At 39.1% G+C, this 19,347-nt stretch overlaps 1 protein-coding gene across 1 annotated transcript in view; it reads right to left on the bottom strand.

Moving 5' to 3' along the window:
• The window catches only part of Tbc1d12 (TBC1 domain family member 12), an 80,298-nt gene extending 69,868 nt beyond the window's left edge, over positions 1-10,430 (bottom strand). Inside the window, exon 1 of the mRNA XM_026381978.2 lies at positions 9,420-10,430. Within this exon, the coding sequence (XP_026237763.2) occupies positions 9,420-10,381 (962 nt within the window). The 5' untranslated portion in view covers positions 10,382-10,430. The remainder of the gene's footprint in view (positions 1-9,419) is intronic.
• Between the last annotated feature and the right edge of the window lie 8,917 nt (positions 10,431-19,347).

Raw genomic sequence — 19,347 nt, 5'->3', positions numbered from 1 at the left:
CGCTTGTCTAGCAGGTATGATCACCTGCATTGCCAAAAAAAAAAAAATTAAATAAGTGGAAGAAACTTACATATATACATGTAATTATGGAAACATCATACTTTGTCTTTATCTCATTCAGTCCTCAAAAAATGGCTAATGTGAATACTATCACAATCCACTTTTATGAAGCAACATAGAGCTTGTACACAGGACGAAAAGACTTGATTTTGCAGTAACTTTGCACTTTCAGGGTTTTCTTTTTTGGTACAAGGGATTGAACCCAAGCGTGCTTCATCACTGAGCCATATCCACAGCCATTTTTTATATTTTATTTAGAGACAGGGTCCTCAGTAAGTTACTTAGGGCCTTGCTAAGTTGCTGAGGCTGGCTTTGAACTCATGATCCTCCTGTGTCGGCCTGGGATTACAGGCATGTACCACTATGCCTGGCATCTTCACAGTTTTCCCTGAAACTGTTGCCTTTCTGATCATAACAGCAAAACACCTAGTCTAGCAACTATTCTGACTCTTCCCCATTTAAGGAATTCCTTACAAAATATAAGCATGATTTTTCACAGGAATATCCATTTTCATATCATCTCACTTTCCTGAAAAGTCATGTTTTTAAGTTTACCTTCATTAATACTTCAGGAAAAGGCTATTGATTAAATGTATAAATCCCTCAATTTATTTGTCACCCTTTTTCACAGAGATTGAAATTTTCATTTGATGTTATTTACATCAACTATGTGGATATACCATTTTAACAGGAAGACTGACAAGCACCCATTAACTACTGTCTCCATACTGTCTCCAGGGCCCAGTTTCTCAACTACCAAATCATCTGCTACACTGCTACAAGAGTCACTGTTCCATAACTCAATTCTGTCTTTCCTTTTTTAAAGTCCCATAGATTGCCACCCCCACTGAATAAATCAAATTTATTTAGTTCTGCCATATAAAATTTAGCTTTAACCTTTTGCTCAGTTTTTGACATTACTTCCATTCCCTAAGATCATTTATGCTGATGTGAATCTGCTGTACCAAAAAGTGTTGTGCTATTTCATATACAATCCTGTATATGTTGTTATGTGCCTATCCTATTGTCAGCCCCATTCCAACCCAAACCCTCCTCAAATCTGATCTACTGTGAAGAGTTTCAGAACTCCCAAATCTCAAAGTTAATCACTACATCTGGGTGTTGATGCATCCTTGTATTCTCTTTTATAACACTAATCAGGTAATATTGTAAGTACTGATTTTATATAGAAACCCCCCCCCACACACACACACTTTTGTTTTGTACCACGGATTGAACTCAGAGGCACTTAAACATTGAGCCACATTCCAGACCATTTTTTAAAAATAACTTTTAATTTTATTTATTTATTTTTTTAAGTAGTGCTGAGCATTGAACCCAGTGCCTCACACATATTAGGCAAGCGCTCTACCACTGAGCTACAACCCCAGCCCTCCAGTCCATTTTTGTTTTTTTTTATTTTGAGACAGGGTCTCACTAAGTTGCTTAGGGTCTCATAAAGTTGCTGAAGCTGGCCTCAAACTTCCAATCCTTCTGCCTCAGCCCCTCAAGCTACTGGGATTACAGGTATACACCACCATTCCCATCTTCTTCTTTTTAATGTTTTATTTTATCTAATTTCCTTATTGTCTAGTATACAGAATAAGGCTCAACAGCATTTGTTGAATGAATAGAAAGAAAATTGTAAACTAGCTGATAAGGACTGCATATGCATAGCTGGGAGGGTCCAAAAACAAAGAAAAAGTTCAGCAGCAATCTTTAGATTTCAGAAAGATGATCATGTAAAAGACATAACTTGTTCTTTTTGACTCTAAAGAGCCAACTAGGACCATAAAAATTAGAGATACACTGTGCTTGAACATAAAGAACAATTAATACCCCCAGGTTAGGGATATAGCTCAGTGGTAGAGTGATCCTGGGTTCAATCCCCAGTATTGAAAAATACATAAATACTTCAATAACTTACATTTCCGCCAGGTGCATTGGTACACACCAGTATTCCCAGAAGCTTAGGAGACTAAGGCAGGAGGACTTCCAGTTCAAAGCCAGCCTCAGCAACTTACCGAGACCATAAACAAACTCAGCAAGACCCTATCTCTAAATAAAATAAGAAAAGAAGCTTGAAAATGTGGTTCAGTGGTTAAGCATCCTTGGGTTCAATCCCTGGTACCAAGGGAAAACAACAACAACTTACATTTCTATGTAGTATATCTTCTTTCTGGTAATGAATTTTTTCCTCATAAGTAGGAATAATGTGAATTCTGTTTGCTAGATTTACCATGGTACTTATATGAGAAATTTTCCTTTTATTTTAACACTAGAACTCCAGTAAGTATACACTGCACAACTATATGTTTTAGTTATCTTAACTTTTGATACATATACTTTTAAACACCTGCATCTATACTACTACCAACTTAAACTTTTTAGAGCCTAAATTAAGCTCTACATATAGACAACCTATCATTCAAAATATTCCAGTTGCACAAGATGGCCTCTGAAAAAAGCTATGAAATTATGGGAACATTAAAAGGAAGAGGCTGGGGCTGGGGCTGTAGTTCGTGGCAGAGCACTTCCCTAGCATGCATGAGGCACTGGGTTTGATCCTCAGCACCACCTAAAATAAACAAATAAAATAAAGGCATTCTGTCCATCTACAACTACAAAAAAAATTTTTTTTTAAGAGAAAAAGAGGCTTGAAAAATACCTTAAAAGAAGTGGTTAGACAAATCCATAAAGGAGCTGGGGTTGTGGCTCAGTGGTACAGCACTTGCCTAGCACATGTGTGAGGCACTGGGTTCAATCCTCAGCATCACATAAAAATAAATAAATAAAATAAAGGCATTATGTCCATCTACAACTAAATTTTTTTTAAATTAAAAAAGAAATATCCCTAAAGGCATTGAGGTAGGCAGCATAGAAATATATTTTTTAAATACTTCATTTATTTATTTATTTATTTACTTTTATGTGGTGCTGAGGATCGAACCCAGGGCCTCACACATGCTAGGTGAGCACTCTATGGCTGAGCCACAACCCCAGCTCCCAGAGTAGAAAAAATTGAAAGATATAATCTGTACTAACACTCTGAAGCTCACAAGCCAAAGTATTAATTTCTACCTAACATTCATTCTCTGGAGCAATTATTGTTATGCAATCCTCTTCAAACTCAATGTAAACAGCATCTCTTATTTCAATCCTTCAAATTTTCTTTATCATCTTCTTTTTTTTTTTTCCAAAGAGAGAGAGAGAATTTTTTAATATTTACTTTTTAATTTTCGGTGGACACAACATCTTTATTTTATTTTTATGTGGTGCTGAGGATCGAACCCAATGCCCCGTGCATGCCAGGCGAGCATGCTACCACTTGAGCCACATCCCCAGCCCCTTTATCATCTTCTTACTACCTTATTATATATTCCTTGTCTTGCTTTTCAAAAAAAAAAGTATTTTTCCTACTTGACTAAATGGTTACCAACAATCTAGATGAAAACCAGATATGGAAATTCTAAATAATGCCCAATGTATGATGGGTAATATATATAACCCTATTTTAAAAATATGAGAAAATAGCACATAATTTTATTTTTAAAATATCATGTTCATTTCCAAATTTAAATATTTTAATCCATGCGGGTTTAGAGACAAGCAGACAGAAATATTTTTTAACACACAAAAAGTATATCCAGCATAAAATTCAAATTAAAAAGAAACTGAAAACCCAAATTTAAAGGTAAGTTAAACACATTATCAAGATCACTCTCAAACTAGCTAGCTTGGTTTTCTAACATAAACTTCTCTTAATTGCAGGAAAGAGCCTGCTGAAAACCCAGACAGTCACATGGGTTTCCCTCTTTTCTTTTAGCCACAGAAATAAGAAGTTCAAGAAAGGCTGAAGCAGCAAATTTTGAAGGGGAGTAAGTCATGTGCAATGTGAAAGACTTCTTAAAGGCATGGAAAAGAATTACAACTAATAGCAAAAAGAAGGAAAACTAACCTTTTTCTTTTTTTTTCTTCCTTTTCTAGTGCTGGGGATTGAACCCAGGGCTTTGTGTGTGTGTTGGGGGGGGGGGGGGGGGCAAGCAAGCACTCTACCAGCTGAGCTATATCCCCATCCCTAAACTTTTTTGTAAGCTGTAATAAAGGTAGAGAGTTATACTGCCACACTGAAGGGACCTGGAAAGAAGAATTTGCACGTTAAAACTTTTCACAAAACAGGCAAGCACGGTGGTCTAAACAGCATAAAAAGAAAAAAATCCTTCCATTAATAAAAAGGAAGTTAAGATTTTATTAGGCAGACATCAATTCTCAATCTAGTAAAGGCTCAAAAAATATTGCTATATTTGGATTTATCTGGTCTATTGTACCTCTGTTTACATTCATCAATTATACAGGATCTAAATATGATCTGATTTTAAATCAATAAAGCAAAATAAGCTATAAATGTGTATTATACCTTCTTTTAGCAATTATCTGAAGAAATCTGCATTAACAGGCCAGTATTTCAATGACTACAGTCCAGGAACTAACTGCAACAGAATCATGGGTGTAAGAGGCTTTTAAAAAATATGGATTTCATGCTGGGTGTGGTAAGGCATACCTGTAATTCTAGTGACTCCAGAGGCTAAGGCTAGAGAATCATAAGTTCAAAGCCAGCCTCAGCAATTAAGCAAAGCCCCAAGCAACTTAGGGAGATCCTGTCTCAAAATGAAAAATAAAAAGGGCTAGGGATATAGCTCAATGATAAGGCATGCCTGGGTTCAATCCCTAGTACCAAAGGGGGAAAAAAATGTGGATTCCTTCCAGGTATAGTGGAGGGATCCAAAGTTTGAGATCAGCCTCAGAAACTTAGTGAGACCCTATCTCAAAATATAAAGGACTGGAGATGCAGCTTGGTGATCAAGCATTACTGGGTTCAATTCCCAGTAATTAAAAAAAAAAAAAAAGTAGATTGCTGGTGGACTCCACCAAGGATCTACTGAATCAAAAGTGAGGCCTCAGGGAATTTGTATCCTGCATTCTTAATAACTCTCCCTCCTTCCAAATAATTTTAAAAACTAAAGTTTAAGAATCCCTGTAGTGTGGTATAAGCACCTATCAACCAGAACTATTTGAGGACGACTCTTGGTGTAGCTAACAGTTTGCAGGATGAAATAAGCAGCCTCAAAAAGGACTTGCTTTCCCTTTCTGAATACATTTAGGGATGCATAACAGATGTATTGCCTCAAAATCTCCAAATGTTTCCACTCTTTCCCAAAAACTTCCCACCACAACATAGTAAGTACAAAATGTGTGAGTAAGCCAAGTTAAACATTTCATGAACTTAAACTGAAAAATTGGCTTTGCCTGTCTACAAAGTCCCTTAAAATAATAAAAAATATAAATATTTTTCTTTCTCAACATTCCTTTCTTTCAGTTCCTTCTCAATTTTGCTTTTTAGTCAAAGCTTCATAACTTCTGGAAATTTTATATCACTACATGATAATCCAGATTAACACCCAACCAATCCCATGTAAAAATTTTGCTTTAAAGTCTACTACACAAGTTGTGAAATGTTTCCTCAGATAGTTAAAAAAATTCATTCATTCTAGTCTCTTTCTTAAATCAGTGGATTTCAGTGATAGAGTTGGGGAAAAGATTATGGTACTCTTGCTATAGTCTGAATTATAACATTTGAATTCTCACAATAAATACAAAGCACTTAGAATATTACTCTTTAACCCTCATGACAATCCTATAACAACCTTTTATGAAAGGTTGCCTAAGGTCCAAAGAAGTCCAGAATTACACAGCTGGTAAATTAATTCAAATCCAGGCAATATAACTCCAGAACCAGCATTTTTAACCACTCTACCATCCTATAATTTGAAGATGCCACCTAAAATTAAGGTATCTAAATACTCAAGTCACAAAAACCTACCTGATAGCTCAAATCAATTGGGAACAACTTTCTAAAAAAAAAAAAAAATACAAATTCACCTGCCAAAAGCAGGCCTCCTGAATCTAACTATGTGTAGGTTGTGGATTAGTGAATTTAATTTCTTTAATGTCCTTTCAAGTAATTTCCCAGTATATCAAATGCTAGAAACTATTGTTCCAATATGGAACACTTGCAACATTCAAGAAGTAACTCATGTTCTAGAAGGTAAGTCTTAAATTCTAGTTAATTGAAACTGGTAATCTACACATGAGAAACTAAACAAAGATTACTGATGTTTATCATGATTACCCTGAGGTAGAGTTAAATGTTTAGGAAAAATGTTTTCAACATAGAATTTAGAGTCGAAGGGGATATAGTTCTATCTCTGGCAACCCTCTCATTTTAACAGATTAAAAAACATCCTGTATTTTTAAGCATGCTCTTTAACTCAGTTCACATTTGTAATATTTAGCCAGTAAATATTTGAGGTCTACTACTGTGTGTGCAAAAATAAGCCATTCTATTTCAAAGCATGTTTGAAAACAAGAAATGAATTTAGCCAGGCATAGTGGCACTTGCCTGTAATCTCAGTTACTTAGGAGCCTGAGGAAGGAGGCTTGCAATTTCAAGGCCAGTCTCAGTACCTTAGCCAGACCCTGTTTCAAATAAAATAAAGGGGCTGGAGATATATCTCAGTGGTAGAGTGCTTACCTAACCTTTTGGGGAAGCCCTGGGTTCAATTCTCAGTATAGCCTACCACCACCAAATAAAAAAGACACAAGTTTGCTTGGAGGATCCATAAAAAATGGTATAAAGCTGGGGTTTTGTTCATTTTTTTCCACTGATACTAGGGATTGAATCTAGGCATGCTTTACCGCTGAGCCACACCCCCAGTCCTTTTTCAAAATTTTTATTTTGAGACAGGCTCTCACAAAGTTGTCAAGGCTAATCTCAATCGTTCTGCCTTAGTTTCCGGAAATTGCTGCTATTGCAAGCACGCAACACTGTACCCAGCCTAAAGCTACTTAAATTTTAAGAAAGAGAAATAAAGGGATCCTTGAGGAATAAAGGCTAGACTAGAAATACAAGAGATTTCAAAAAAGTTCTTACTCCTCACTGTTGATCTGGTGAACATGGAAGTAGTAGTACCCATCTAGAATTTCAATTTTGAAATATAGGAAACGGTCAAGGGTCTGAGGAAAGGTTACTGCTAGGGCTCCCACAACAAAGTCATTATAAACACAGAGAGGTACCCATGTGAAGCTGAAGCAAGCTCTCAACAGGGACTGAAATAGAGCTCTCTTTATCAGGAAGGAAAGGAAGCAGGAAATGACCACTGAGGCCCTCCAAAATGAGAGCAGTCCCATCCTAAACAAATTCCTGTATCTCCTACATGATTCCTACTCAATGAAGCTCCTATCAATTATGTGTCTTAATTGAATACAATACTTTGTAGTAATGAATTGCCATAAAATGCTCCACCTTTTATTTAAAAGAAACATGAAGCTATTTTTAAAATGTATTTGTTATAGACAAACACATTTAAAGGAAAATGAAGTGAGAAAAGAAAGAGAAGGGCGGCAGAAAGGATAAATAGATGGGAGAGAAAAAGAGTCATAAAATGAACAGAGGTGGTAACTGATTGTAATGGGGAAAGAGAATCAAGAGCCAACTTTTCATCCCAGTCCACAACTAGCTAACTGAACTTCTTTAGGTAGTGAGCTTCCTTATCTGAAACTTCAATCAGGAGTAGAAGCTGCACCCAAGAAGAATTCATTCTAGGACAAGCCAATCCCAAGAAAAGCCCTCATCAGGAGCTTCAGAGTTGAGAATGACAACTACACACAGGAAGAAAGTTATTTCTGATTATTTTACCTGAAGATGGAGGTTTTGTTCCAAATTACACTCACTAGAGAATAACAAAAGGAATCCATGAATGTTGCCAATTCAACCTTACTTGAGTGGGGTTTATACAGTGTTAGATTTGTAGATTCAGACTAAAAAAACTTCACAGTCCTTGCCTCTAATGTGTTTACAATCCAGTTAAGGTTTTAGCTAAATACTAAAACAAAAATTGTGCCTCTGACTCTGTTCTTTCCCCAGAAAATCATATAAAGGAAGCAATGACTTCTGGAGTCTTGACACTTACATCTCAATTAAGAAAAAATTTTAAAGAAATTAACTTTAGGGTACCCAAGTTTCTGACTTTAAATCCAGTACATAGTATAAATACTATAGTCATTAAATGTCATCAAGATATATTAATACAAGTCCTATTAGACAATTTGAAGGAAAATTTTAATTTGACAAATATTCTGTCTACTGCTAAGATGAAAGCTTCTATCTAATATAATTTCCTTGTTGCTATTCATAAATTACAATGCAGATACAAGTATCTGTTTTCCAACTTAATCCTCACTACCCTGCACTCCCTCTTCACCTCAGAGACCATTGTGCAAATCATATCTGTTCTTAATGCTTGGCACAAAGGAAGCACACAGGGCACTCTGGTTGAACTGGTGATCTCCAGGGTCTTTTCCTGGTCTAAAACTGCCTGACACCTGACATCAAAATATGAACACCAAAGGGCACAATGTGTCACAAATACATAAATTTAACTCACATTGAAACATTTTAGAATTGCCTCTACAAACTTTAAATATATTTTGCAACTACAGAGTTCACTACCATATATTTTGTTCTATGAGTAACGCAATAGTAGGATTTCCCACCCTTGATTTAAGAAACTTTATGTTTTATTTGTAAATTTAAACAAGAAGGGGAAATGAGACAATAAAAGAGGAATAAGAAATATCAATTATGGTCACACAGTAGGGGGAAAAAAGAGGCTCACTTAGGAGAAGCAGAAAAAAGGGCCTTCCTAAATACAGAACTATAGTAATTTGGTGTAACAGGTTGGTATCTAATTCTAAACACCAAACCAACTGTATTTTAGTAAAGGCCACTGAAATAAATGACTAAACATTATGAAATACAACCACTTCTACTTTCAAGAATTCCCAAACTACTTGAATGGTCTTAGACTCCACGCAAATAAAGAGCTCTGCAAAATGATTTCCCTTCTTTTTCACAACCACAATCTGTAGGCCTCTCCTGACCCCCGGCCCATCCAAATCCTTATAGTATAAATATTAAAAAAGAAAGAGAGAAAATGGGGCCCAGGTTATGTTTTTCTGGAAGAGGCAAGCGCAGATAGAGCACTAGCAGGTTGGCCAGACCTGAACACAGAGACCAGGTGTGAATGCATGTACAGCCTCCGGGCGACAGAAAGATTTGCTTTCCACAGAGCTCCAACTTCTCCTACCAGAAACACAAAGCCGACCCAGTTCCTTTTCCCCTAGTGACAAATCAAAGCTAAGTCTCGACGCGCGGGGGCCGCACGGAGGCAGCCATCCAAGCAGCTCTCGGAAGGCTCCGGCCCGGCCCCGCCCCAGGCCCCGCGCAGCCTGCGCTGTACCTGGCGAAGAAGTCGGCGAAGCCACCACTCCGTCGAGCCCGGGCCGAGATCCCTGCGGGGCCCTGCTCTGCCGCGGGCGAGGGCACCGGCGGCCCAACCGATGGCAAGTGGTCGCCGGGGCTCTGGCAGCGGCTCACCTCGAACGTGTTCCGAGAGTTCAAGTGGACGTCAGGGAAGCCGTGGCTCGGCTCCGCGCCCACACCCCCACTAGTCCTCCCGGCCGAGCTGGAAGGGGGCGCGCCCTCCTCGGAAGCCCTGGCGCCGGCTCGGAGCGGCTCCAAGTCCTCGCCGCCACTGCCGGCGGGGCTCTCCCCTGAGCCGCTGCCCGAGCCCTCGGACTCTCTAGCGTCCGAGGCTGCCAAGCAGCAGCTTCGCAGTGGGTCCTCCAGCGGCGCGGCCCAGTCGGACGGGTTGTCCGCGCCGTCCGCACCCTCGTCGCCAGGCCCTTCCAGGAGGAGGCGGCCGCAGGGATAGTGGCGGCGCGACTCCGGGCCGCCGGCGCGAGCCAGCCCTCGAGCCTCCTCCAGGTCACGACAGTCCTGGCCCAGCAGAAAGCCCGAGTCCCCGTTGGTCATGCCTCCGTGTCGCGGCGCGCGAGAATCCGCCGCCTCCGTGCCGCGGTGCTTGGAGCCGGATCCCGGCGGGCAAGCGCCGGAACGCCGGGCTGCCGAAGGCGGCGGGGCGACGGCCTGGCCAGCGGGGAGGGGACAGTAGCAGAGCCCCGGACCCAGCTGCTCCCCCGCCGCCTCGAGGTAACGCTGCAGCAGCTGCCGAGGCGGCGTCTTCTCCTCCTCCTCCTCCTCCTCAGCCTCCTCGGGAGGCTCCACAGCGCCGACGCCTCCGCCAAAGCCGCCCGTGGCCCGGATCATCTTCCCGTCCTGGCCCACGGGCTCCGGCGCCAGAACCGGGAACAACTTGGCATTTCTTCCCGAGCAGGCTCCGGCATCCTCCGGACCCACCATCTAAGGGCCGGGTAGTCGCGGCCGGCGCAGGCGGCGGAGGACTCGCCGGCACAGGCTAGCCTAGAACAGCCCTGGGTGCTGGTGCTAGGGCTGCGGCCGCGGCCGCCGCAACGTTCCCAGACCCACCCCTCCCACCCGCGGGGTCTGGGAGTTGCGAGAGGGCGGGCGCGCGCCCGGGCTCGCGCACGCGCAAAAGCCGGACCGGTCAAGCTGCGACCTGGAGATTCCCCGAACCATAGAGACGATAGCTAGAGCGACTCGGGCGGCCAATCTGGGATCTGGCGTCTGGTTGGTGGAGACTGGTTTGCGCACTCCGAGGGTTGACAGTTCTTAACAGAAGCGCGGGTATTGCTCTCTTAGAAAAAACTCACTTGGCGTTACTTCATTTATAAGAGTAAAATATAGGATGTTAGCGTCCTTCCAGCTCTAATTGGTCACTAGTCAATTTTACGATTTTTGCCTCCTTCTACGCTGCAGTAAAGGATTTCATTGCTTCATGGCATTATCTTCTCCACTTAATCTTCGACAGTACTACAAAAGTCAACTTTCTTTCCCAGAACCGCGTTTCGGTACATTGTTTCTGTTATTACCTAAGGAGGGAGAAGAAGTGGAATCAGGCGGAGAAGGAGTAATCATAATTTCAGCAACCTGTGATGATGGATTAAAATGAGATGATGACTAGGGAATAGAAATGAAATGTATTTAAAGTATAAAATCACAAGATGTGACAACGAACCAGAGGAGCGATAGAGGAACCAACAATTACTACAAAGCTATAAAACTGAAACTGATGTGGTTTGAAATAGGAAATTGAGTTGGAAAATTTTTTCCTGATTAATAGAGGAAACATCTGGTAAAGCAAAAGGCTGGAACTATCTAAGCATATAGTTAAGAGTTCCAAAAACTTAAATTAGGGTTTAGGTTTGGAAATGCAGGTTGATTAGTCATCTGCTAATGAAATTTTAGATGAATAATAAGTGACATCACCTTGGAAGAAAGAACAAGGTGGAGTGACCCAAAGATGTCATTATTTCAGAATAGAAAAAAAAATTGTATTGCAAAAGATTAAAGAATCAGGCAGCAGTCCTAAATAAGACGAACAGCAAGTATAGAACTCTTATTCTAGAACTGTGTCAGTAAAAGCAAAGACAAAAATGGAAGAATGAAGTAGAAATCACAGGAAAAAGTATTATGGAGTCTTTAGAAATTACATTTATTATTAGATCTGATCGTATATAATAATAATAATGACTTATTATTAGGATCTAATAATAATCCTAATTTGTTATTAGGATCTTTCAGGAGGAAGAAATGACTTCTGGGACACAAGTAGAAAAGTCAATATGGCAAGAGATAAAAAATAGTTTTGAATTATATATGTTGATAGTGTAGTGCTCCAAAATATGTAAAGAATTCACATAACTAAACAATTAAAAGACAAACCAATTTTAAAATGGGCAAAGAACTTGAATATATATTTTTCCAAAGAAGATATGTTAATGAGATATTAATAAGCATATTTAGTTATATTACCTTTAGGAAAAGGCAAATCAAAACTACAATGACATAGTACTTCACACACACAAGCATTTTAGCAATTTTGAAAAAAAAAACACAAAATAACAAGTATTGGAGAGAATGTGGAAAAGGTTATAATTGCTGATGGTATAGCTACTTTAAAAAATAGCTCATTAGTTATTCGATAAGTCAAACATATCATTACCATACAACCCAACAATGCTACTAGTAGGTGTATATCTAAAAGAATTGAAAACAGGTGTTCAAAACAAAAATGTTTTACATGAATGTTCAAATCAGCAATAGTCATAGTAACCAAAAGGTGAAAACAACCCAAATGTCCATCCACAGAGGACTGGATAAACAAAACTGGTATATTCATATAATAAAATGTTATTCAGTTATAAATAGGAATAAAGTACTGATACAGTACAACCTGATGAATCTCAAAAACATTATGCTAAGAAACAAGACACAAAAATAACATATTATATAATTCCATTTATATGAAATATCCAGAATAGGTAAATAGAAACAGAAAGCAGATTAGTGATTTTCAACCACTGGGGGAAGGGGGAATGACGCCCAGTGGATATAAGGTTTTCTTTTGGGGTGAAATAAAATGAATGAATATGGAGTGAACATGAAAATGTTTTGGAACTAGAGAGAAATGGTGGTTGTACAACATTGTGAATGTACTAAATGTCACTGAATTCTATATTTTAAAATGGTTAATTTTGCCATACAAAGTAGTACACGCGTGTAATCCCAGAGACTCAGGAGGCTTAGGCAGCAGGATTGCAAGTTGAAGCCAGCCTCAGTGATTTAGTGAGATCCTAAGCAATTTAGTGAGCCCTTGATTCAAGATAAAAAATAAAAAGGGCCGGTCAATTTGGTGCACGCTTGTAATCTCAGCAGCCGGGAAGCTGAGACAGGAGGATCTTGAGTTCAAAGCCAGCCTCAGCAACGGAGAGGTGCTAAGCAATTCAATGAGACCCTGTCTCTAAATAAAATACAAAATAGGGCTGGAGATGTGGCTCAGTGGTTGAGTGCCCCTGAGTTCAATCCCCAGTACTAGAAAACAAACAAACAAACAAACAAACAGACACATAGATAGATAGATAGATAGGGCTAGAGACTTAGCGATAAAGCTTGCTTGGTTTAATCCCTGGTAGCAAAATAAATTAAAATTGTTAATTTTATGTTGTGTACATTTCATCTCAATTTAAAAAAATTTAACTTAGCATATTTAACTAAAAAGAGCCAATAAAAATAAAAAACATTTAACAATATAGGAGATGTCTAGACTAAGATATTTATGTGAAGATAAAGAGGAGGGTATCTGAGAGAGTCTAATCTGAATCATTTGTCTTTTTTACCTTCGTCCGTTCCACCTAGAAACTTTATCTTGCAATTTTCTTCCTGCTGTCAAATCATTCCTAATTAACTTATTCCTTTCTAGCTACCACTATATTTCTCCTTTTATGAAATCATACTATTTTAAAACTTCAGTTTCTCTATAAATGGCTATTTTGGTCATTTCCTTCCTGTCACAGCAAAGGATTAATGAATCATGATAACCCATTTCAACCATACAATTTTCTCAGTGTGGAATTAAAAAATGAAGAAAATTTATATTATCTATGTACTGTAGCAGAGCAACACACACTTGTAATCCCAGCAACTCATGAGGTTGAGGTGGGAGGATTGCAAGTTCAAGAGCAGCCTCAGAAACTTAGACCATGTCTCAATATAAAAAGGGTTGAGAATGTAGTTCAAAATCATGTGATTAAGGGTTGGGGTTGTGGCTCAGTGGTAGAACACTTGTCTAGCACGTGAGGCACTGGGTTGAATCCCTGGTACCATATAATAAATAAATAAATAAAGAAAGAAAGAAAGAAAGAAAGAAAGAAAGAAAGAAAGAAAGAAAGAAAGGTATTATGTCCATCACTAAGAAAATATTTTAAAAAACCATGATTCAGAAAATGTCTTATGCTTATTGTAATATATGCAATTTTCATTGCTCATGAATGAATGAAAGATTAACATAACAGCTATTTTTTAACCTTTGTTTTATTTACTTATTTTTATGTGGTGCTGAGTGCTAAGAGCCACAGCCAAGTAATATGATGCATGGCATTTTTGGTTGAAAGGTGACACTAGCTAGCCATTGAGATGATATGATTATGTTAAGATTTGCATTCATATGGATATTGGACTCCTGCTGTTCACCTCAGCCTGCTACAGGACTCCTGGAGAGTTCCCATTGGTTGGGGAAGTACAGTAGGAGGGAATTCCAGGGGGAGGAACTTGTTCTGGGGTTCCGGGAGAATGCCACGTGTGTGGATCGGCTTCTTCCCGGGCGTGTACGGGGTATTGGCGGCAGTTTCAAAAATAAAGTTTGTTCCTGCTTGAGTGGCTCATGATTTTGTGCCCAGCCAGACTGCGGCAATTGGTGGCCCATGTAGGGGACGCCTGAAGCTTGGAGGTGAGTAAAATTGCTCGCCCCTGAGGGAAGGCGACAGAATGGGTGACCATTTCAAAAAACAATGTGTTCTTTTTTTTTTTTTTTTTGAGAGAGTGTGTGTGTGTGTGTGTGTGTGTGTGAGAGAGAGAGAGAGAGAGAGAGAGAGGGAGAGAGAGGGAGAGAGAATTTTTTAATATTTATTTTTTAGCTATTGGCGGGCACAACATCTTTATTTGTATGTGGTGCTGAGAATCGAACCCGGGCCGCACGCATGCCAGGCGAGCACGCTACCGCTTGAGCCACATCCCCAGCCCACAATGTGTTCTTGTTTTGATTTATTTTGTTTTTGTTTCAAGCTGCCTATCCCTAGAATTTTCTCAGGCAAACTGGGAAAAATGGTTGGCTCAAGGTTTGAAGTTATTCGGCCCTGAGAAAGAGAAAATTGATACAACTATTCTTTGTTCCATTTTTGTTTCATTCTGTTTCAGCTTTGTTTTATGCTATCTTATTGGGTTGCGTTACCTTTATAGTAGGTTAGAAACTAGTACAAAACAAACCGAAAGACTGTTAAGTAAATTGTTAGAGGTCCAGACTATGGTAGAAAACATGTTAGGTCAAGCAAAAGAGAAGGTCTCTCGAGCTAGTCAGACATAGGAAAATTTGAAGAAAGAAAGCTTAGAGGAAAAACAACCATCAGGCGGGGAATTACAACAGGAGGCTGCTACTAACTCCGTTCTATCACCAGAGGGCGTAATTCAACCAACAGCTCCATCTACAGCTGAGCGGCCCTCAACTCCCGTAGTTGATGGAAGGAATCCTGAGGCAGGACCCCAAAGATTAGCATGCCCTGTACTTGAGCAGGCAGGAGGGCAACGAATTCACTATGCTTTAGATTTCAAAACAGTGAAGCAATTAAAGGAGGCTGTAACAACCTATGGTCCGCAAGCACCCTTCACTGTGAGCAAGGTTGAATCCATTACCAACTTAGACATGACACCAGCAGATTGAGCTAACATGTGTCGATCTGTGCTAAATAGAGGACAATATTTGTTATGGAAGGTTGCCAATGAGGAATTTTGCATGGAGACAGCTAGGCGAAATGCAGCAGCCAGTTACCCTCAAAGAAATCTAGATATGTTATTAGGAAAGGGACCTTATGAGGGTCAACAGCAACAAATTGAATATGATCCTGGCGTATACGCACAAATTGCTGTAGATGCAGATAGGGCATGGAAAACTTTACAGGGGCATGGAGATTTACAAGGTCAATTATCTAAGGTAATACAAGGAACTAATGAACCTTAGGCTGAATTTGTAGATAGGCTTATTCAAACAGCTTCTAGAATATTTGGAGATACAGAACAGGCAATGCCATTTATAAAACAACTGGCTTATGACCAAGCAAATCATTGCTGCAGAGAGGTCATTAGACCATGGAGACATGAAGATTTAAACACATATATTAAATTATGTAGAGACATTAATGAACAAGGGCAAGTCTTAGCAGCAGTACAACAGGCTTTAGATGCCAGGCCAAAAACATGCTATAATTGTGATCAAACAGGACATTTTAAAAGGAGTTGCCCCATAAGAGGAGGGTTTAACAAAGCTAGGTATCAAAGGAATAGAATACCGGGTATTTGCCCACGATGCCATAGAGGGAGACATTGGGCTAATGAATGCCATTCTCAAACCACCATAGAGGGTATTCTGTTATCAAAAAATGAACAAGGACCAAGTGTTTACCCACGATATCATGGAAAAAGGCATTAGGCTCCATTGCCAAAAAACGGACTGGAGGGCCCAATGCTCCAGGGCCCAAAACCACAAATATATGGGGCAATGGAGGAACCCAGCAGCACCATCAAGGTGGTGCCCAGGACACATTATCCATTAAATCCCTCATCAGACAAACTAGAGGGAGCGCAGGGTTGGACATCTGCGCCTCTGCCAGAGCAGTACTAACTCCAGAGATGGGAGTTCAAATCATTCCCACAGGAGTAAAAGGACCTCTTCCCCAGGGAACAGTAGGCTTATTATTGGAACACAGTTCTTCTACACTAAAAGGACTTATGATAAGTCCTGGGGTAATTGATCCCAATTATGAGGGTGAAATAAAAATTATAGCTAGTTCTCCAAGAGGTATATCAGTAATTTCACCAGGAGATAGAATAGCACAGTTATTAATAATACCCAGCCTGCATGATAAATTTTCCAGTCGTACTGTAGAAAGAGGTTCCAAAGGGTTTAGGCTCCACAGGTGTAGGTTGGGCTATGCTGTCTTTAAATTTAGATTCTCACCCCATGCTAAAATTAAATATTCAAGGACATGACTTTAATGGGCTACTGGACACCTTAGCATCATATCTCGTCAAGAATGGCCAAAACATTGGCCATTACAACAAGCCACTCAAACGCTTCGAGGCCTAGGAGTGGCAACTAATCCCCATAGAAGTGCAATGGTATTAGATTGGAAGGATCCTGAAGGATGTGAAGGAACTATACAGGCCTATGTATTGGATCATCTTCCTATAAATTTATGGGGACGAGATGTCCTAGATCAATTAGGATTGACATTAACAAATAACATCAATCCTAACGCGCCCACTACTAGGGCTAGACAAGGCTTTAGGAAAGAAAAAAGATGAAGAGAACAAGAACGAGGTATGACAGCACCAATTCAAATAGATCAAGAAATAAATAGACATGAATTGGGTTTTCAGAAAGGGCCACTGAGACAATCAAAATTACTTGGAAATCAGAAAGACCAGTGTGGGTTCCTCAGTGGCCCCTGACTAAAGAAAAGATACAAGTAGCCCATGACCTGCTCAAACAACAATTAGCGAAGGGACATATACAACCTTCTGTACCTCCCCATAATACTCCCATTTTTGTCATCAAAAAGAAATCTGGTAAATGGAGATTATTGCAAGATTTAAGAGCCATTAATAATGAGATGGTTATTATGGGACCTGCTCAATCAGGGATTCCCCAATTGTCTGCTTTACCAAAAACCTGGTATGTTTTAGCTGTAGATGTTAAAGATTGTTTTTTTTTCAATTCCAATTCATCCCGAGGATAGTCCACATTTTGCATTTACTATCTCTGCACTAAATCATGAAGGTCCTGATCAGAGATATGAATGGAAAGTACTCCTCAAGGGATGGCTAATAGTCCAACTATGTGTCAAATTTATGTTAACAAAGCAATCCAGCCACATAGAAATCAAAATCCTGAACTACAAATATTTCACTATATGGATGATGTGTTATTGGCACATAAAGATAAAAACACATTGCTAGAATGTTATGCCACACTTACAAATTTGTTAAAAAATTATAATCTAGATATAGCAATAGATAAAGTACAATTAAATCTTCCAATTAATTATTTAGGAGTTCTATTATCCTCAACCATGGTCCATCCACCAAAAATTCAAATACGAGTAGATCAACTCAAATCACTTAATGACTTTCAAAAGTTATTGGGAGACATAAATTGGATAAGGCCTTATCTAGGCATACCAACAGGAGAGTTGGGACCTTTATTTGATATTCTAAAAGGTCCATCAGATCCAAATTCACCCCGCATGTTAACGCCTGAAGCAAGAAAAGCATTAAAAATCATTTAAACATATATGGAAAATATGCATTTGGATAGAATTGATATAAGTTTGCCCTTATTATTTATTGTACTACCAACAAAAAATATTCCTACAGGAGTATTTTGGCAAGAAGGTCCATTATTGTGGATACATTTATCTTATTCTCCTAACACTATTCTTACTAGATATCCTGAGGCTGTAGGACAATTAATACTCAAAGGAATAAAAGCAGCAAAGGAAGTGTTTGGGATTTCTCTCAATAAAATTATTACTCCATATACTATGGATCAAATTGATGAGTTAGCTAATAAGTTAAATACTTGGGCAATAATCATGTATAAATCTAATGTTTCATTTGATAATCACTTACCATCTAATCCTTTGTTGTCTTTTTGGTCTAAGCATCCTGTAGTTTTTCCAAAAATGACAAGAAAAACCCCTATCATGAATGCTACAACTATATTCACTGATGGGTCAAATAATGGTACATCAGCAGTAGTTACCCCTGATCAAACTTTTACATTTTTAGTACCCAAACAATCAGCTCAAAAGGTAGAGCTTAATGCAGTATTACAAGCTTTTATGATGTTTAAAGATTCTGTACTTAATTTATTTTCTGATAGTATGTAGTTAATGCTATAGTATCCCTTGAAGATGCTGGTAGGATTTCCCCTTCTTCTACTGTTTTTTCTTTGTTTTCCACTATACAAAGTCTAATCTGGGACAGAAAAGATCCATTCTTTATAGGACATATCAGGGCACATACAGGATTGCCTGGAGCCCTTAGTTTGGACAATGAATTAGCAGATAAATCTGCACATGACATACATATTTTCTCCACAATAGAAGAAGCTATAAATTTTCATAAAAGGTTCCATGTCAATGCTAATACTTTACAAAAGCGTTTTAAAATAACTAAAGAACAAGCCAGACATATAATAAAACAATGTCAAAATTGTGTGACATTTTTACCACAAGTTAATCTTGGAGTCAATCCTAGAGGATTGATACCTAACCATATTTGGCAGATGGACGTCACACACTTGCCAGAATTTGGAAAATTAAAATATTTGCATGTTACAGTTGATACTTCTTCCGGATTTTTGATGGGCTCCCTTCATGCCGGAGAAAAAACTAAAGATGTTATAGCTCATTGCTTACAAAATTTTGCCACTGTGGGCGTTCCAAAACAGTTAAAAACGGATAATGGTCCTGGTTATGCTTCTACCTCTTTTAAACAATTTTGCTCATCATTTGGCATTACTCACATAACAGGAATTCCATACAATCCACAAGGACAAGGCATAGTTGAAAGAGCTCATCAAACTATTAATATGTACTTATTAAAACAAAAGGAGGGAATTGGAAAGGGGTATA

This window comes from Urocitellus parryii, chromosome 5, assembly GCF_045843805.1.
Source record: "Urocitellus parryii isolate mUroPar1 chromosome 5, mUroPar1.hap1, whole genome shotgun sequence".
Classification (NCBI taxonomy): Eukaryota; Metazoa; Chordata; class Mammalia; order Rodentia; family Sciuridae; genus Urocitellus; species Urocitellus parryii.
The sequence above is the reverse complement of the archived record's forward strand: the minus strand, read 5'-3'. Positions and strand labels throughout refer to the sequence as shown.